The 21,449-nt window shown below is 44.7% G+C and overlaps 1 protein-coding gene across 2 annotated transcripts in view; it reads right to left on the bottom strand.

The window, feature by feature from the left end:
• Positions 1-16,769, bottom strand: part of PTPRM (protein tyrosine phosphatase receptor type M) — an 823,739-nt gene extending 806,970 nt beyond the window's left edge. Inside the window, exon 1 of one of the 2 annotated variants that reach the window (XM_077135947.1) lies at positions 16,383-16,769. In XM_077135947.1, coding sequence (XP_076992062.1) covers positions 16,383-16,455 — 73 coding nt within the window. In that variant the 5' untranslated portion in view covers positions 16,456-16,769. Of the gene's footprint in view, positions 1-5,839; positions 10,723-16,382 lie in introns of those variants that run through there. The other variant, XM_077135946.1, reaches the window with a different exon arrangement.
• Positions 16,770-21,449: the final 4,680 nt, after the last annotated feature.

Genomic DNA, 21,449 nt, shown 5'->3' with positions numbered 1-21,449 from the left:
TTTTGCTGGTTATGTTACTACATAGTCTCCACACGGGGTCTACCCATACGGTGACTCTTTGAAAGTCAATCTCCAAAATCAAATGACAGACCTGATTACGTGTTCTCAGTCCCCGCGTCCTGTGTTCCTACCTGCACCATGCATCTCCCCCACTGGTCTCAAACACCACCAACCAAGAGGAAGACACACCCAAAGATTCAAGATCTTGAAACAGAAGCAGGTTAAGTTCACGGTGTGTGCAGAGCAGCCTGGAATCCACCCAATACAGACAAATGACTACTACCGTGGCTACAGGCTTCAGTCAGGCTGGCCCAAGTTCAAGTCAGAGCCGTGCCCTATGAACTGCCTGACCTTGGTCACTCTGCTTCACCTCTGAGTTCATTTTCAGACCCATAAACTGGGGTAATTCCAATTGGGGTATTAAATCAGGTAGCACACATATAAAAAGCAGTTAGAGTAATGCCTAAAAATTGTGAAGTATTCAGTAAGCAGTGCTAGTTGTTGAGCTGTTATTGATATTATCATGCTTTTACACTTAATTGTTGCTGCTTAAACCACTAACCGCAATGCCGGACGCCAAGGGGGCGGCGACCACACCCTCACTTCCAGACTCGCTGTACTGACCCAACACTCACCTCCCCGCTCAAATACTTTAGAGTGAAAATTTGGTGTGTGGTCTGTCCACTTAGAATCCCACTCTGAGAAAGCGATCATGGGTCAATGGAATGAGAGACCGATCTGGTTCACCACTTTCTTTTTTTTAATTTTTTCAATATGCAAAAATCAATTCCACTTTATGTGCTATTAAAGAACAATCAGAAATTGATTATTTTAATACCATTTACAATAACATTGAAAACATGAAATTCTTAGGGATAAATTTAACAAAATACATCATTGCTTTCTTTTAAAACACACCAATACCAAGGGGAGATAAAGGTGGGAGGAGGGAAAAAGAAGAGAGAAAAAAAAGGGAAAAAACTAGGAACTTGATATCAGGCACAGGAATTAAAAAGAATCCAAGTTTTGGGCTCATGAACTTTCCCCAACACCCCACGCTTTCCCAACTTCTGGATGAATTCCAAACCCACACAAAACCATCCCTTTAACTACAACAGCAGATATGATCTACTGCAGAGAAATAGAAGGGAAAGACGCCAAGCTGTCAACAACACGAGCTTCTAGTTAAATAAATCAAACTACTAAAAAATGTGCTTCTCTCCCCAATTTCCCAGGCCTTTTCCTTGCTGCATCTCCTGCAAGTAGAGTATCACTATGACCATCTAAATTCACTCTTTAGAGTTTCTTTCAGAAAAAGAAATCGTACAATTTAAAGGCTATCCCCCTCCTTCTCTGACTGGCGCCTGCCCAGTGCTGATGTGCTTTCAGGCCATCCTAACTTCCCTGGCACACTGCAGGTCCTCCACCCATCCCCTGGCTGAACCTCGGCTGACCCCAGGCTCCGGGGAATCGCCTCATGTCTTACCCCACCCCCGCTTCCTGAACCCTCAGCTTCAGCCTCAAGCCTCCTTTACCAGGTTGCCTCCTCTCTCCCTTCCTAATTTCCACACTTTCTATGCTAAGCAGCTTACCTGTGGACCCCTGGAAAACGTCTGTTTTTCCTTGAGTGTGCACGCTCCTCTTGGACATTTATCACCAATGCCCAGCCCAGAGCTGGTGCTAGGACCTCAACGTGGAATTCACACATCTTCTCCTGCAAAGCAGGAGGGCATCATCCCACCTCACTGCTCTCTCAGTCCCAGGTAACTGCGTGTTGGGGGAAAGCATACGCTTCAAGTATGGGGTCTTCTTTAAATACTGAGCTGGATTTCTCACCGCTGTGTTCAGTTTCAATCTATACCACCAAGGCATGAAAGAACAATCTTGCAGGAGGGCCAGACTAGAGCAAACAATGTGGATGCAGAAAGCATCCCAGTGTCAGGGGAAAAAGGCCACCAGAATTGTTCTGAGCTTAGAAATTGGAATTTAACAATTTCCCATGTATAAAGAAACAAAGAGCAACCACGGGGTGGTTAGTAGCTTTTTAATTTTAACTATTCACAAGCTGAGGAGGAGAGCTGACAGGGTGGAATGAGAGGCCCAAGGTAGCTGCTCAAGAACTTCCCAACCCAAAGGTGAACCCCAAGAAACAAGCAGAGGCTGTGCAGTGGCAAAGGTAATTTGCTTGTGTTGAGTACTTCATGGTTTAGAAAGCAACTTTTGAAATTATTTACTGGGACCCTCATCATCTTTGTAGGTACTCAAAGTAGTTATTATAATACCCATTCTACTAATTTGGAGACATGAGTCACAAGAGACCTGACCCAAATCACAGAGCTATGCTTAGGGACAGAACCCAACCCAAAACCAGGTCTCCTAAACCCCAGACCCACAAATGTTCTCATCTTTAACAGTGAATATACCACTTCACTTTAGGAAAGATTTTTCTTTATGAAAGAAAAAGATTTCACTTTATGAAAGGTATAGGAATCTTTCCGAAATAAACATTTATGCCTCAGTTTGCATCTGGTGACAAAGACCATCACTTCAAAAGTGATTCTGGCAAAAAATTGGAGTCCATAATTTTTTAAAAATCACTCTGGAGCATATGAGTATTCTCTCAACATTCATTTATTCTACTCCTGTTAATGTACAGTTTATTTATTTATTTATTTATTTGCATGGGCAGACACCAGAGGCGAGAACTCTGCCTGCTGAGCCACCGTGGCCCACCCAATGTTTTATTGTGATGTAATTCTCTGGCAAGGAAAGTGATTTAAATAGGCTTCAAATGACATAGCCACTATAGAACCAAACGGTTCTCTCCTATGGAGAAGCCTACTCCTCATGTAGGAGTAGCCTACATGAAGAGCCTACTCATTGGATTGCCTGAAATCCTTCAAATACAGATCTATATGCTTCTGCATCTTGATGGAAACTCAAAAGCAAATGTAGTTTGTTCTAAAGAAGGTGGTTAACATCACCTTCCAAAGCCTGCCCCTTCGCCCAAAGGGAAAGACCTTAAAATAAACTGTTGCTGTTGCTACTTATCATAACTCGCCAAACCCCAACCAAAACATTCCAGCCAATCCCAAAGAACACTTAGGGCAATGTATAAGATTCTACAAAGTTCCATGCACGAGGGTAACTTTCCAGAAACCTATAACCTCCAGATATGTCCCTGGGCTATGCAAGTCTTGAAACCTAGAGGGCCCAGCCTCTCCAGAACATCAGCTAGTTCCATCTCCCTACCCCATATTACTGACAGTCCTTCCAACATGAAAAAGGTAGAATGGGCAAAGCCCAGATACCCCTACAGAGTTGGAGAAGGATCATGGTTGATGGTGGAGCTCTACAGAGAAGGTGGGGTTTAAAAAATGAGCATGAGTGCTGAATCAGTATATTGATATTTCTTTTAGTCTCCAGTATCTTAGAGCAACTAGAAGTAAAAACATAAAATTGTGGAATTGTAACCCATGCCAAGCTCTGAAACATGTCCTACAACTAATTGTGATTTGAAATTTGTTGCTATTTTATATGTATGTTATTTTTCACAAAAAAAAAGGAAAAAAGTTGATTCTGATGTTAAAAAAATATTTATTTCTTCTAGCCTCCTATATTCTGCAGCAACCAGAAGTAAAAATCTGAAAGGACCATATGGTAGTCCATGACAAACTCTGGGATCTGTCCTGTCACTACTTGTTGAAGAGTGCTTTGAAAACTCTTGCTCTTTCTTTGTTGTGTATATATGTTATACTACACAATTTTAAAAGTTAAAAAATAAATAAATGGTCGTTGACCTCAGTGATATTTTGCACCTGAGACCAGTCACACACAGAGATGAGATATTTCCAAAGGATTTTACACCTTTCATTGGATACTCAGACACTAAACACCATAAATTACAAAGCCAGAAGTCTCTCTAGAGGATCTGAAACCATAAAGAAGAGAACACTCTGCCCTACTCTTTTTACTCTTGAACAAATATGGATACTATTCTAATCAATTCATTTCAACCGAGTTACTAAGAAGCTAAGTACTCTTCTAATAAACTATCTCGGGGGTTATAAAGTAGCAGTGATGACACGGCACCGCTGGGCTCTGCAACTTTTATAATTTTTTTATGTCAAAATGAGAAATTGGATCAAATACTGAAGCCACACTTGACAATTACAACATGTGCCTGGGACCCAACAGACACAGGGACACGGACACAGGCTTAGGACCCAAAAGGCACTCAGGAAAATGGTGCTTTAGGATACAAAGCCAAATGACTGCATGGCTTCCGGAAACGGGCTGGATCTCAGTTCCACAAACTTGAAAATGACAGCCATTCTCACCTTATCAAACTGCTAAATGGGAGTAAATAAAATAATATGGCCAGGCCCTAGCACACTGCCCAGCACCAAGATGGCATGCAACTTTCATAGTTCCATCTCCCTTCTTCCCAGGAAACCTGGAGACATAGCAGCAACTTTAGGAATAAGGATTACAAATGAAGGAAATCGGGGGCTGGGGAAAACCATACCCTCCGGAGTTCGGAGACATAAAGGAAATATGCCAGACAATGGCGGAAAGGTATTCCAGGGGTCCTATGGGACTAAAGACAATGGGCAGCTATTATACCCCAGGCACTGAAAGACAACAATCTGCAAAGATTCTTTTTATACATGATACATTATCATATCTGATTTCTAAAGCAAACCCATGGTTCAGAAAGCCTCTGAATAACCCCATTCACTGATAAGGAACTGATAAACCACTTCCCCTCAGAGGGCAGGGAATTCCCAGAGGTAGCCCTTGAATGCAGCCCTTCTGATCCCAAGCTCCTTTTCTGCACGCTGTCAGTGTTTTTCAAACTGTGCTGGGCAAAGCAAGGCATCTCCGGCCGTCTACATTCAGGACTGCCTTGTGTGGAAAGCTCGAAGGCAGGATGGTCCCGATTCTCCACTTCCTTTACAATGGGGACCCCAGAACCCTACCCACCCTGCAGCGGGGTAGGCTGACCTTCTGACCAGCTTTGCCAGAAAAATAAGATGGGTGTGATTACGTCCCTTCCCAAGAGTAAGCCGAGAGGCCAAGGCACACTTCTGCTCTCTCTCTGGAAAGTCTGCCTGCTGGGGAATGAAAGCCCACATGGAAGAGAGCCTGGCTGACCCAGTCAAGGCCATCCTGACCAGCCTACAGCAAAGCAATGCCAAACTACTGACAGATCCCGGCCAAGATCAGCTGAGTAGATCCATTTACATCTATGGTGCGAAGCCAGATTAGGCCAGCAGAACCATTTACAGAACGTGAAAAGTAATAAATAATCCCTTTAAGCCACCAAGTTTGGGAGTTGTTTGTTATAAAGCAGTGCCTAACCAACATACCTTTTTCCCAATTAGGAGAGCCTGTTTTTTTCTCTGATTAGATAAAATTTTGCTTAGCCAAAAGGTTTGTAAGAGTTTCTACCTTTCTATGTAAAATTTTGCTTAGCCAAAAGAGCACGATGTTTCAAAAAAAATTTTGAGATCTATTAAACTAAGCTCAGTGATCTCTGTACTGTCCTCTCACTCATGGGCGCTTCGTCTTTCGTGAGCTGTGAAAGGTTTCATGGTGTCATCAGGAAGGAAAGTAAAGGGCTGCAAGATCCAAAAGTTGCATTTGAAACACTGGCTCAAATGTGTCCATCCATCTCGGCCTTCTCACTTCCAAGAGCCAGAAAATTCCCTGTTTGATGAAAGGCAGTTTGACCTGAGGCCTTCAGTTCAATCAAACAAGTTCTATCTGCTCCAGAGCACACTTCTGAATCCAGCTCACTAACACCCAACATGAAGAGGAAAAGTGGACGGATTACCTGACTCATTGTGCCCGTGGAGAAAAAAACGAACTGCGCAGGAGAATCGCACCTTTTCCTGGAACTCAGGCTCAGAAGACATCTCCTAGAAGGTCATTATAAACATTCTCTATCATGTAATAAAACAGGACCTCTACATCTTTTCAACAGAGGCAGCATTACATTTGAAAAGGCTTTTTTAGAACACACCCTGATACAGGTGGATGGCATCAAATCAGAGTGTGAATCAGCAAAAGGCACCTCGATATGCATGGGGATGGGGGGGTGCCATACAGCCCAGGGACCCCTTCTCAGAAGATCCAGCATTGGGTAGGAGAGGGGTCATCTTGACTCCCAGAGCCTCCACTGATGCTCTCAGCCAAGTTTTTGTTAGCTGTAGGCAGCTGTAAGTTTGAAAGTATCATCTGCCCTCAGCATGCAGCTTGGCATATAACCAATGTTCAAAAATAGGATTATCACAAATCAATAGCAATTAAAATCACCTGAAATAAGGCTTACCTCTAACTGCCCATATGTAAATGGAAAATTACAGGCCTTATCCTTTAGTGGTCCCTGTGAATGTACCTACATTCTTACATACGGAGGAATAGATGAGCTTCTCTCGTGCACCTAAGGGAAATGTGTGAAGCCTGGGAAATCTTTCAGTCACCCCTTCAGCATGCACTTCATCATGATCTCTCATGCTCATCTATATAAATGGCCCATGGATCCAGGCTTATCCTCTTACACCAGCCCATCTCACAAGCTGATTGAACTCAGGTAATAGTTGATGACAGTCTTCCTTCTCTTTATGTGATTACCTTATATAGATCCGTGAATCAAATGTCTTCATTTTGCAAGCAAGAAATCTGAGGTCTAATGATGTCATTGTTGATGTGACAGCTAATTAGGGAGCAGCAGGTTTAAGACAGACTTAATGAGCCACCTCTCCCAGAGACTACATTTCAATAGCATCTTTCTTTCCTTGAAAATGACGACCCAGTGGAAATGCCAAGGCTTTCAGAGACCAGCATACCCATTTTGAGATCCATGAGCCTTTAGGATCTACCATAATCAAACTGACAAGCTTTGGCCCTTGCTGACAGGGCCTGATAAGGTCAATTATTCTGCAGTGTGCATATGTTTCAATGAATGCGACAAAGAAATAAGTGCCAACAAATAATTTTCCCTGAATACTTTCCATATCATATAGTCTCAGGATCTTCATTGAATGGGTCATCTCTGTATACTATATAGTTTAGTATATAACAACACAGGCAATGATCCTCAGATGCTTTCTTAACACTGGTCAGAGAAGAGGTGACAAATTCTCCATGAGGGCAGGGTCTCTGAGTCACTACTACTCTCCTATCAGTAGTTTCTCAACTTTAACTCATCTGAGGTTCATGTTTGCCAGTGCAAGTGATCTCACTCCAGAGATTCTGACTCAGAGGTCTGTGAAGGCCAGGAATCTGCATTTTTAAGAAGTACCCCAGGTAACCCCAAGGCAGGTGTCCAACACTGCCCTCTGCCATAACCAGTTGTGTTGGATTTCTAAGGTGCTAGCTATTAGATGATCCCTTTGCTAATTTTACGGGCTTTTTTCCTTTTAAAATAGAGTATTGGCTATATGTTTATAACATATATATGTATATAATGTTTATAACATATGTATGTATATAATCACATGCATCCTCATGTCACTTATACTGCCACCTAGCAGAAAAACCCTCAGACCCTTGGACCCAGAGACAGGATATATTAGCTTGAACCATATGAAACTGCCAGTATCCAACCCTCCTGGACTGTTAAGGACAGTGAGTTCCTATGGTTAATACTCCAGTCCACGTGGAGGCCGGGAGACAGACTTGTGGCCCCTTATCCTGATGATTACACAAATACAGCCCTGTCACCTCAAGAGGCCTCCTAACAGCACAGCACCAGGTTCTCTTATTAAGCTTACCGATAATCCTACAGAGTCGATTCCCAGAAAAGAAAAACGAGGCTTAGTAAAATGAAAGAGCATGCCCCAGGTCACATGGCTATTTAGTGATGGGCTCAGGAACATCTGAGCTGAGGGCAGCCCCTCCCCTTTCTTCTGCACCTGGGATGGAGTGGGGGACTGCAGCTGACTTCACCATCCTTATACCCTCTACTGAGGCCATAGCCCCTGCCCCCAGGTCTACAGGCCAAACCACCCTACCCCAGCCTCCTTTGAGCTTTGCCCTAGTGCACCTGCCTGCCCAGTAGTCCAGGAAGAAAAGGGGCCACCCTACAAAGCCACATATGGCAGAAAAATGAGTACAACCAGAATAAGGGGAGAAAATACAAAACATACACATAACATGACAGCAACTGATAACGATGACCTGACTCAACATGGGTATTTCTAAAATATTCAATTGTCTAGACTTCAAAAGTCAAGTAAGTAGAGACTGTTGTCAAAGCAGCATCTGTTTATAATGTTTTACCCCCCATACATATCCCAGACCGAACAGAAAGGGACAGGGAACGTGCTTGCTGTAACCACAAAGAGACCCTAACACGATGCAGTGAGAGCTCCAGGTAGGTGTAATCATTTTCATTCTACATCCAAAATACAAGACCAGCAGACGTAGTCTATATTACTCCCTGCCATGCAAACTTATTATTAGTTATGTCAATGACCAAGTTAAATCCCCCCGGAATGGAGTCACAATAAATCTACTGCACACTTAACTTCATTTTATGGTAATCAGTATTACATCAAAATTCCACTTTACAGCAATAACCACTTTATCCATTTTTATTCTACATGATAAAACAGTCTTACTTTTATATATTTAATTAACAAAAGGCAACTCTTTCTCCATTAGGTTTAGCAGTTGACTCTATACAGTTTTAAAAATTGCTAATGGAACCAAATACAAATCCCATAGCCTGGTCTGCTTGGCTATTCCAAATACCTGGAAAAGTTGTGCTTAATAGGAGAAAAAAAAATTAAAGATCAGTAAGTCCAAGTAATTTAATTTTTTTTCCTCTAAGGGGATTTAATCCAATCACTTATTCATTCATTCAACAAGCATTTATTGAGTGACTACTGCATGCTATTACACGCTGTCTAGTCAATTGATTTTGTACGTTGTCAATATTTATTTTAAAAGAAATGCTTTACATCACTTTCTAAGGGTATATCTAAACAGAAAATGATAGCATGTGTCCATTTCAGGCAGTAGTTAGGACATGACATGAAGTCCCTCAAGCACCTCAAACTGGGAAGACAAGTCAAGCAGGAATCTTTGGAAATGGCCTGGAAAATAGGTGCCATCCAATTTCTTTCCACCCCTTCCAGAAGTCCACCTGGGAATTCATTCTGATAACAGCTTGGAAGCAGGAGCGAAGCACTAGGGCCTTACAACTCTAACTTCCACTGCAACCCGAATTAAAAGCATATTCCTTTCATTGTACACAATAAATCAGCTTTCCGCATACTGCACAGGGAGGAGAGATTAAAATGAATTTTCACCCACCTGTAAACAAACTGATGCTATATAAGCTTTTATGCTTTGCAGCCCACAAAATGTGAATGTTTTGCTTCTGCTTAGGCTGTTGCATTTTGAAATAAATCATTCTGTTAAGCAGTGGCCTTTTCCTGCAAGGGAGATTCTAAAACCTAATCAGTTTAGACAAGTCTGTGGCTCGTCTACTCTCACTGCACTCTCTCCTGCACGTCTGGCAATGATGCCCTTTTGTTCTATGAGGTCATTTTCCTGCTCTGTTAGCCCCGATTCTAAGTTAAGGCACCCAGCTATCTTCACATACTATCACCCCTCCCTTGCTTCCAAGCCAGAGCCCCATATTTGTGTTTTGTATAAAAAGTTTTTAATAACTTAATTCGTCTTCAGAGTTTTAAGCAGGAAAAATGACTGAACCCAATTTTCATGCAAATTTTAATAACTTCTTGAATTATATACTGAAAACAACAATGCTATACCAGTAAACCCTTCTCTTGCAGGTGCAAGCACAGTATTCAAGCCATTCACTTCATTTCCTTCTCAGGTCCACTACGAGGTCTGGCCGAGAAGGCACGAAGGTTAACATGAACTCTCACTTAGTTGGCAAATAGATACTACTGCTTCCCCTTCCAATGCTATAAATAGACTAGCGGCAGGATACCATGCAGCAACATGAAGAAAAAAAATTAGTAAGATTATCACAGACCTGTCCAAAGTTGTCTTTGGGGTCAGAGTTGAACTACAACAAACGAACCTACAATCTGTAACTTCCAGTACAGAATTCAATTTTACAAGGAAAGTTAAATGTCTGGACTGTCAGAGATACACAGGCAAGGCGCTGAAGGCAGACTGCATAGCATACCTCCCTGGAGCTGCGAGTGAATGAGTCCAGGGAGTTCTCCACGGGTAGCCTGAGGCTTTCCTGCTCAGGCAGGTGGGTTTGGGGACGCAGCTACACCTACTGATCGACAGCGGGAGCTGGGAGCAAGCGCTGGGCTGCCAAGCGGAAAGCACTCCTTCAAAAGCCGCCCTGGAAGTCTTGTGGTGACATCTCCCAGACTGATCTGGAAAGCAGTATCACAATCGTTGTTATCTGGAGTGTTAAATAACAGAGATGTGATTTTCTTTTGCAGATAACAGAAGAATGAGGCTCTGTGCTAGGATGCACATTGTCCATACTTTAAAAGAGACATATGACGAAAACCTTTTTTTTTTTATTTTCTGTTTCATTCATTGAGTTTATTTCCAAAGGCAAAAGTCCACATTTCAAATTTCAAATCCTCTGTACATTATGTCTCAGTTCTCTCCTAAGAAAGACCTCTTTCCTTTCCGTGTTAGTAGATTTTGAAAAATTTTATAGATGACCAACTTTTTAAAGTATGGTAAAATGATGTCTTATTTTTACCCACCCCCAGCCCATTCCCCTCGCCCATAAAAGGGCCTTAAAAATAGTATTTACTTGAATTAAAGGCATTATTTTAAAAAGCACACTGGGCTATACGCCTTACTACAATGAGGCCACAAATGTCTTCTAGACACAATATCAACCCAGGCAAATTTCCAATGGCTAATCACTGCAGCAAAATTTAATTAAAACTTTGCACCGTGGTAAGTAAAAGTATAGAAAACTCTTTTCATTTTAGTTTTACAACTGGCTGGGTCTAATATCTTTCCCCAGACAAGACGATTATTTCAAATGTCATCCTGGTACTTTTACCCAATACAATGAGCGTCACACTACAGCCACATGGGCGAGTCCTGACTCTGGCAGCAGTAATCGAGAGGCCAATAAGTGAATTATATTTTTATAATATAATATTTTTATAATTGTATCCAATAAGTGGATGTGGATTATATTTTTATTCCAAGCTCTCTTTCGGCATTCATAGAGGGAGGCTTGTGTTGCGGGATGAGGACCCCTGTGGGATCAGAACAGTGATTCTCAAAGTTCAGACTGCATCAGGGTCATCTGGAGGGCTTGTTGAAATACAGATCACAGGGCTCACCCCCAAAAGACTCTTGATTCATAGGTCGGGGCCTGAGAATTTGGGTTTTTAACAAGTCCCCAAATGCTGCTGCTGCTGTTCCAAAGACCACACTTCAAGAGCTCCTATTTTAGAAGTTTTCTCAAAAGGTGGCCACACATCACCTGTCCCAGGGTCCCCTGTGGATGCCACAGGCCCTTTCATGGGTCGTCTCCATCAGAATCCCCACGGGCCTAAAAATCAGGGTACATGAATAGCACCTCAGGAGTGCACTGTGCACCCCAAGTACTGAGAACACTGGTTTAAGCAGACCTGGCCACCTGCCTCCACCGAACCCATACAAGCCGCAGCCAGGTTGGTTGTGGGGGGGGTTCCCACTGCACTCAGGTCACTTGATGGCCAGGCCAGGTTTGGCATCTTGGCCTGGTTATTTCAGGACCCTTTCCCTCCCTCAACTTCACATACACTCTACCCCCTTGCTACAGAATGCAAAAAGAGGAGAGCCCCTCTCCCCTGCAGAGACGATGCCAAGCCTGCAGCACATGACTCTCTCCTTTCCTTCGCATCCCTGTTTTATTCCTTTATTTCACTCTTCGCATATCCCCAGCCACTTAAATGATTATGCCTTGGCCTTGCCATTGGCCCTACCAACAGTGGGGAGGGTAGGGCGGTCAGTCGACACACAACAAAGGGTGATGACTAAATATTCCCTTTTTCCTACCCAACACCAACCCTGCTTATTTTCCCCTGCCGGGTTTCTTGGAGCTCCAGTGTAAATTCTGGCTTTCTGATGACTTAAACCGAAAACCACTGCAGTATTTTAGGAATCCAAGAATCTGCATCCTCTTGTTATGGAAGCTTTATGTAATTCTGTGTCTTTTTTTTTTTTTTTTAAGTTTGCCTTATCGATTTGGAAAAATATGAGACATTAAAACGTCCTCACTTATAAAATAAGTGTATTAACACGTCGTGTTCATAAAGATAATACACTGAAATGTGCAGCTGTAAGAAAGTTTGTGAGGAAGTTGATTTTCAAAAATGAAGAACCATTAGAATTAAAGCACATAAAGCATGGTGGACAAGGCCTTGGGGGGGGGGGAAATGTTGACAAAACATACAATTCATTAAAATGCAAGACACCCCCTACCTGAAAACAATGCCTAAGGATATTCAGATAATACATGCTCATTCTAGGAGACTTAATGAAATCTAAAACAAAAACCAAAAGGAAATAATACATATTCAAAACGTAGTTTCTCTTCCAAAACAGATATATACAGTCCACCCTGTTAATTCCCACAATGTGTTAGAACTGCTGTGGAACTATAAACAATTTAAAGTCATCAACTCTTACAGAATTGTCACAGACATACTTACATTCTAACACCAACTTTTCCCAAATCTGAAGGCTTTGCTTCCTCCACATAGGGCTTATAAAGTAGGAAGACATCATTCAAATTAATGTTCATTAAGGAAAATTCATTTGGAAATTACTCGAGTTAAAGTCACACTTATCTATATATCATTCTATGCAAGGAACTTATTTTCTGAAAACCTATAAAATCATCCTTTGAAAACAGGAGACTGAAACCTGTAATTTGCTTGATCAGAGCAATTTTTTATGTTCAAGCAATACTTCTTTACATGTACATAATAGGAAAACGTTCGTGATTTCTTCGCATGTTCCTTTCATGTTCATTGAGTTAAATATGAAGTATTTTCATCATAGCAATTGCCAATCTAGTTAAGCACCACAAAAATGTAAAATGCCATGACTATGGTTACTTGAAAAAGAAAAAGAAATCAAACTATCCCCACTTTTTGTAAAACGGAAATTTAGAAGTTTTTATTTGAAATAACTTTAGGCTTAAAAAACAGCAGAAAGAGTTCACCGGGCCTCCCCTAATGTTAGTTTCTTATATAACCATAGCACAATGAGCAAAACTAAGAAGATAGCATCGGTACGATACTAATGAGCTGAACAACAAACAGACTGTTCGGATTTCTGCAGTTTCCCCACTAATATCCTTAAGAAAGTGCATTTTCAAAAAGGAAATTTCTCCATAAGAGTCTGAAACTCAAAAGTTTATGCTAATCAAGGTTTAATCTATTCTGAAACGTTAAAGCCAAAACAAAGGATAGAGTCTGTTTGTACTTCTTTTTCAGCGAACCAAAGCTTGCTTAACACAACACATCCGCGCCGTTCCTTAGTGTAAAACTAAACACTTCAGCGTTTAATATATATTACAACTTAGCTTTTAAGAAATTGGGTCAAAGAGGAATAACCTGCCAACTATTTGGCTTCTCTCTTGGAAAACAGAAGTTTAAGCCAAAGTCAAAGGATTTTAACTTTCTTTCTCAGGACTCACTCATAAACCTTTTCTGCAGAAGTTATTTTTAATGTGAAATGTAAAGAAGGAAATTCATTTTCAAAATGGAATGTTTATAGCAAATTAAGTCTTCATGGGTCAAAATCCTAATTTTTTCCCCTTTTTTCCCCAATAAGTTTAGTACTCTATTCTCAATGTTCGGCACCCAAATTATGTGTAGTCTACCTCCAGAAATTATTAAATAACAATGTCATAGATTCAAAACCCACCCTGAAAGAGGACATGAGAGTACTGCAGAAGGGAAGGCAGAGTGCCTAGTTTATAATCTGAGTTACATACCAAAAAAAGAAAAACAGGAAGAAAGAAAAAGAAAAACCCTCCCCTGATTATATAAACCTAAAGAGAATCCCTTGTGGAAAATGTTTATTTGAAATGAAGGGAAAATGCATGCCAAGACTCACTTTTAGCAATCACTCTCTCCCTCCCTTTGAATGTTTGCAAATGATCAGTGCTCATATTAGTAATTTATTCAGTAAATACTGGGTGCCTACTAGCCCTGAGTGCCTCCACACTATGTTTCATGGAGGACCAAGAGTCTAAAAAAAATTGACTTTCTCTCAAACATCTTACAGTCTAACTCCTCTGTCTCTAAAATGGATTCTCATGTCAGGTGAAAAACAGCCAATTAGTACAATTTCCAGAAGAACTGTAAAAAGAAATAAAATTTCAATGTCACTCAGAGAACAAGAACTAAACTCTCCCAACAGACAAAATAACCGAGTTTTTTGAAGTACCTGCACTATTTAAAATGTAAAGCGGAGAGGAGAAAACCGAACTGATCCTTGTCTACCCCAAATTTGCCAACTTCAGTTTTTTTTAAAATGCCAACACTTCTAAGCAATCTCTCTGATACTGCTCTCCCTATGATGTTTCTCCACTAATAGACCAGGATAATTCTAGTTTTCCAAATAAGAAGAAAACACATTTGGATTAATGGCTATGGTAACTCAAACAAATAGAGAAATAGATTTCTTCCGAAAGAAAACTCTGGCTACATTTTATTAAAAGCCTAATTATCTTACTGATAATTTCCATCTGCCTTAACAAAGCAACTGGTCAGTATTACCTAGGCTGAAATCTTTCTTAAGGTTAAGGACCAGACATTTAAATAAACTACATAGACACTTGTTTCCATCCCCATGTACACAATTTTAAAATCCATTCAAATGATATTTGACACGGCTTAACTTTAAACAAATCCCAAGCAGGGAGTTAGGGATTTTAACAAAGACAGAATGACCACCAAAGCCCCATTCTTGGTTTCCAATACTAATGAGCCACAGGTTTTAAAACTGGAGAGTTCTACCACATAACTCACTAATATGAACTGCAGCCCAAATGTGCATCAATTTTATACCATACAGCAGTGCATCATTTTATTAAATCCTCTGGAGCATGTTCAATTACCAGACAGTTAAGGAAATATCAAGCTTAGTAAAAGGGTATTTCTCTATTGAAGTTGACAATCTGGATTTCAAACCACAGAGCAATCAAACTAACTACAAGTTCAACTCCATCTCTCCCTCCAGCTGCGGTCAGAGTCTTGGAGCTCAACCATACCCAAGGGGCAACCTTCTGGGGCCTGTGTGCCCAGAAGACCAAATGGTCAATGGCCCAAGGAATTCAACTCTGTTTCCAAAGACCAGGGTTAAAAATATGGTCTTTATTGTTCATGAAAGTCCCATTCGCCAATTAAAAAAAAAAAAAAAGCCCAATTTACTCTTCCCTCCGAATAAACATAGAAACCAATTTCGCAATCTAGTTTAGGGCCAAATAACAGATTTTTTATTAATAGAAAAAGCAAGACGCCCACGGACGCCACTGTACGTGGACCGTAGTTCATGAAACTAACACACTCGACAAAGGAAGTGTGAAAGTGTGCCGGCGTGAGCCACCCATCCACGTGTGTCCTCCAGGTACTGACGGCAATCTCGGAGGTAGCAGATCTAGAGCTCCACCGACAGACCCCGGGCTAGACTGAGCTCCGCAGGACCTGTCCACGAGGACACTGCCACTGCGCGCACACACACACACACACACTCCCGCGCACTCGCGCGTGCACACACTCACACTGCCATTCCCTTCCCACCAGGAAGCCGCCTGCAGCCGGGCTGGGTTAACAAGTTACTCCCGAGCAGCGAAGCCCTGCTGGGGCTGGGGCGGGGGGCGTGGAGGGGGAAGCGGGGGAGGGAGAGGGAAACCAGCGAGAGAGACGAGAGACCGAGCCAGGGGCTGACCCGCCACCGCCGCCAAGTCGGGCGGGACGCGGCGGGCGCAGCACCTCACCCCCGGCCCGGCCCTACACTGGAGAGACGCGGAGAGCGCAGCGCCTGCACCCCGTACCTGCGGGCTGCGGCTCCAAAGTTGAGGCAAAGTTTCGTTGTGCTCTCCTGGGGGTGGGGGGTGGCGGCCGGGGGCTCGGTGGGTGACCGCGCCACCCGGAGGACAAGCGCAGACCGGGAGGGTCGGTGCCTGGTCTCCGCCGCTCCGACAAGTTGGCGGCGCGGGCCCGAGTGCCTGGCCCTCCGGCTGCGGTCCTTCGTCCAGCCCCCGCGGCCGCGTCCCGGGAGGCGCTGAGCCCAGCTCCGGCGCGCCCCTCCGCCGGGACCTCCCGCCCCCTGGCTCGCCCCAGCGGGAGCGGCCCCGGCGCCCTCTCCCGCCTCAGCCCCCGAGGCGGGCCGGCGGGCGCGCTCACCTGAGAACGTCTGGGCTCCCACAGTTAGCAGAAGTCCGGCCAAAGTCGCCAGCCAAGTTCCAGCTGCCCGCATGGTGCCGAGTGCGCCGGGCCGGGGACGGGCGGGCGGGAGGGCGAGGAGGACCGGAGAGTTGGGGTTTGCAGGCAGCGACAAGCAGAGGGTCCACCGGCACAAGCCGGACCTCAAAGCAGCGCAAACAGTTGCAGAAGTCCGGAACTCCGGCGGCGCCCGGCCGAGCGGGAGCCGGGTCCGCTTTCTCCCCTGTCCCCGGCGCCACCGTCCGCCCGACGCCGCGGGGAGAGCGGGGAGGACGCGCCCGCGGGGGCCGAAAGCCTCCTGCAGGGCCAGCCGCGGCGTCGCCGCTCCTCTCGTGGCCCCTGCTCGGGCCGGGGTTGCCGGCGCGGCCCTGGCCGTGACCGCGGCCGCGCGGCCACCGTCCCCCGCCGGTCCGCGGCGCCCCTGACCGGCCCCGCGGCGCCTAGTGGCCGAGGCTGCGCGGGCTCCGCGCTCTGCGCTCTCCGCGACTGACTGGCGGGGCCCGCAGGCCGGCTCCGGGAGCCCACGTCACGCCGGCCCCGCGGCCCCGCTAGAGGGCGTGAGCGCCGCGGCCCGCCCGCCTCTCCGCGGTCCCCGGCCGGCTCCCCGCGCTCAGCTGCACGGGCGGCGCCTCCGGGGGCTCGGGGGTTGTGGCCACCGCAGGGTGCCAGCGCCACTCGCGCGGGAGAGGAGCAGCGACATGCCCCCCCGCCACCGCCCCGTTTCCCGTCGCCCCGCTCCTCCCCCCCCCCCAGCCTTTTTTTTTTCTCTTTTTTTTTCTATTTTCGTCGCTGGCTCCCGGGAGGCTGACTGTTGAATGGGCTGCGCCCTGGCCAGAAGTTTGTCCCAGGTCACGCGCGGCTAGTAGTTGATGACCGCGACCGGCGGCGGGACGGCGGCGGCTCGCAGTCCCGTGTATCCCCGCGGCCGGGCGGCCATGGCAGCGAGCGGGACAGCGGCGCCCCCGAAGTGGAGGCTCAGTCCAGGCGAGGACGGCGGCGGTGCGGACGCCGAGGGGGAAGCGAGGCCGTGCTCTTCCGAGGGGCCGAGGGCTGCTCCGGGCCACCGGCGGGGGCGCGGGGACGCGGCGGAGAGGAACCGGCGAAGCCGGTCCGCGCCACGGGAGGGACTCGGGAGCCGGCGAGCAAAGCCCGCCCCCCCAGCCCCCGAGACTCCGAGAGCCCTCTGCGCGCCCCCCCACCAACATCTCTCCCCCCGACCCCCACCCACCCCGCCGCCTGCCGCCCGGCCGGGGCTCGGCTCCGCGGCGTATTCGTGAGGCCGGGCGCGGCCAGGCCAACGCGCTTCCCTTCGCCCGCCCGTGGGCCCCCGGCGAGCCGCGGGCGGGGCGCGCACACAGCGGTCACAGCGGAACGCGGCTTGCGCAGTACCCGGGCTTTCCCTGTCTGGTGCAAACGGTGGGAAAACGGGGAGGGGGCGTGTGTGTGTTGTGGGGGGGGGGGGAGGTGTGAATCAAATAATGTCTTGAAAGAGTTCATTTATTGTTTGGATACGGAATGACTATTTTAGGAAGTAAATATAAGCTTCCAGTGTTTGAATGAACTGGTTCACCTAAGAATAAAAAATTAAAAAGTGATCCTTCGCGTCTCTACGAACGTGCGCTTTGAGCCAGCGCCAGGGTCGGTGGGCTCCTGGCCTTGCTAACTGAATGCAGGAGAGGCCTGGGAAGAGGTTAAGTTAGAAACTAAGTAACTGTTGTGAGAAACGAAATAACTGTCGTGAGTAACGTGGTGTTCTAGCAGCCTTGCAGGTCAGGAGGCCGTCCCAGGATGCTCTTCTGGCTTCTTATTTATAAAGGCTCATCTGGATTAATAAATAAATTAATTTATTTATTAATAAATTTAATTAATCCTACGCTCATCTGGATGCTGTCTTAGACAAAAATAAAGTACCACTGTCCTTTGGGGACTAAAGGCCTTGTGCCTTTGGAATCCCAAAGCTGTTCTTCCTTCAGTGATTCCACTTACCAGATCCTTTTCAGGCTTGCTCTTACAAAGACTTTGTCTCTATTAATCATTTACTTCATGCTACTACTTCATACTACTTCTCCCAAATAGGTACTTTTTAAGCCTTATCTTTAATTGCAAAATATGCAGTATCTGAAAGAGGGTGGTGGTGGCGGTATTGTTTTAGGAATTTGGGGGAATCTTAATAAGGAATCTCTTACCTCAAGAATCAACAAATGAGAATGAGCTAATCTGCGGCCTGGCTTTTCTGGTCAGGTGACGTTGTGCACTCCTACACAATTCAAATTTGTTTTTCAGATGTTTTGGTTTTTGCAATTTTTTTTTTTTGAAGTATAATGTGCTTTCTAATGAAGTTGTTTTATGCTAGTGAGCATAGGGGATCAAGATAAGGAGGTATAAATCAATCTTTTCATTTTCTTTCTAACTCCTTTGAGTTAGATGAAGAAGTTGCTAGGATAGGATTTCATTTGCAAAGCATGTTCAATCTCTCAGCAAATATCTATTACAGCCGTACATGTGCCAAGCACTGCGCTAGGTGCTGGAGGTTGTCCTGGCAGGGTGCCCTCGAAACAAATCTTGAGGTAAGGATTTGAATGCAAGTGATTTTTAGTTGGGAAGTGATTTCAGGATGCACTACAGGGGCAATGGGAAAGTGAGAGAGAGGGAAAAATAAAGAACTCAATGTAGAATGCATTAATGAGCAGAGTACCCTTGGGACAACTGGGACTCAATGTTCTGAGCTGCTTGGGGAGAAAGTATGGGTCCACCTTAGAGCTGAAGCACCCCTAGGACTAGGAAACGTGAACAGGCATATCTTGTTTCATTGAGCTTCACCTTATTGTGCTTCCCCCGATAATTGTGTTTATGTTTTGTTTTAGGAATTGGAAGTTTGTGACAACCCAGCAATAAGCAAATCTATTGGTGCCATTTTTCAAACAGCATATGCTCATTTCGTGTCCCCATGTCACATTTTGGTAATTCTCACAATATGTCAAAAGTCTTCATTATTATTTTATCTGTTATGGTGATCTGTGACCAGTGTTCTTTTAGGTTCTGATTATAATTGTTTTGAAGTGCCATAAACCATGCCCATATAAGACGCCAAACTTAATTAATAAATGTTTGTGTGTTCTGACTGTTCCATCAACCAGCAGTTTCCCATCTCTCTGTCTTCTCCAGACCCCCGATTCGCTGAGACACAACAATTTGAAAATAGGACAATTCACAACCCTCCAATGGCCTCTAAGTGTTCAAGTAAAAGGAAGCATGTTTGTAAGGCTATAGATGCACAGATGGTGATTCCCCTGATGAACCTGGGCAAGCAAGGTCTATTGAAAAACCTTCTGGAAAGGATGTACCATTCTAGATGCCATTAGTTAAATTCTTGATTCATGAAAGGAGGTCAAAATATCAACATTTGCAGGAGTTTGGAAGAAGTGGACTCCAACCCTCCTGGATGACTTTAAGGGGTTTAAGACTTCAGGGTAGGAAATAACTGCAAATGTGATGGGAAAATAGCAAGAGAACCAGAATTAGAAGTGGGGCTTGAAGAGGTGACTGAATTGTGGTATGAGGAATTGCTTCTTATGGGCGCGCAAAGAAGATAGATTCGAGATGGACTGTACCCCTAATGAAGATGATGTGCACACTGTTGAAATGACAACAAAGGATTTAGAATATTACAGAAACTTAGTTTATAGAGCAGTGGAAAGATTTGTGACAATTGGCTGCCATGTTGAAAGAAGGTCCACAGTGGTTCAATACTATCAAACAGCATCACATGCTACAGAGAAAACTTTCATGGAAACAAGAGTCAATCAAGGTGTTATACTTCATTGTCTCATTTAAAGAAAGTGCCGTAGCTGCTCCAGCCTTCAACAACCACCACCCTGATCAGTTTGCTAAACACCAATATCAAGGTAAGATCCCCCACCAGTAAAAATGATAACAACTCTCTGAAGGCTCAGAAGATGGTTAATATTTTTAGGCAATAAAGCATTTTTAAATTAAAGTGTATATACATTGTTTTTGAGACATAATGCCCTTGCACATTGGGCCAGGTTGAAACTGTCATTTACCCCAGAAAAGCTATGCTCATTAATCTTTAATCAGTATTGTGGGGTAGGATCTTTTTTATTGTTTCCATGGAGATGTGACCCACCCAACTGTGGGTGGTAGCTTTGATTAAATGGTTTCCATGGAGATGTGTGTCCACCCATTCAAGGTGGGGTTGCTTACTGGAGCCCTTTAAGAGGGACCTATTTTGGAAAAAGCTTTAGAGCCAACAGAATGCACACAGTCAGAGACTTTTGGAGATGCAGAAGGAAGAATACCCTCCGGAGAAACTTATGAAATGAGGAGTGAAAGCCAGCAGATGCCGCCATGTACCCTCCCATCTGAGAGAGAAACCCTAGACTTCATCAGCCCTTTCTTTGCAGTTCAGGTTTTTCCTGTGGGTGCCTCAATTTGGACGTTTTCATAGCCTTAGAACTGTAAACTTGCAACTTAATACACTCCCTTTTTAAAAGCCATTCCATTTCTGGTATATTGCATTCCAGCAGCTTACAAACTAAAACACATACACTTACCAGACTACAGTGTAGTGTAAATGTAACTTTTATATTGCACTGAGAAACCAAAAAAGTTCGTGTGACTCGCTTTCTTGCAATATTCCCTTTATTGCAGTGGTCTGGAACCAAACCTGCCATATATCCGAGGTAGGTTGTGTACAGCTGCTGGGGAGAGGCACCCCTGCACTTCTGGCTCACCACTGGGGACACGGCAACTGTCCTAGGGCCACTCTGGTAAACTGAAGAGTCACTGTCCTCCTGTGGTGCAAGCTTGGGGAGAGGGCCCAGCCTGCGGGGTTGGTGGGAAGTGACAGCGCTTGGAAAAGATGGTAACTTTAGCAGCAGTAAGACTGTTCCTGAGACTTATCTGAAACCCATTAAAAAATCAAAACTTAAATAAGAAAACTGAAACTAATCTGACTATAACCTGTCCCTAGCTAACTGAATTGTTAGGTTGAATTTGGAGGTTAAC

This window comes from Tamandua tetradactyla, chromosome 18, assembly GCF_023851605.1.
Source record: "Tamandua tetradactyla isolate mTamTet1 chromosome 18, mTamTet1.pri, whole genome shotgun sequence".
In the NCBI taxonomy this organism is placed as follows: Eukaryota; Metazoa; Chordata; class Mammalia; order Pilosa; family Myrmecophagidae; genus Tamandua; species Tamandua tetradactyla.
Note: the sequence above shows the minus strand (reverse complement) of the source record. Positions and strands in the feature narration are given on the sequence as shown.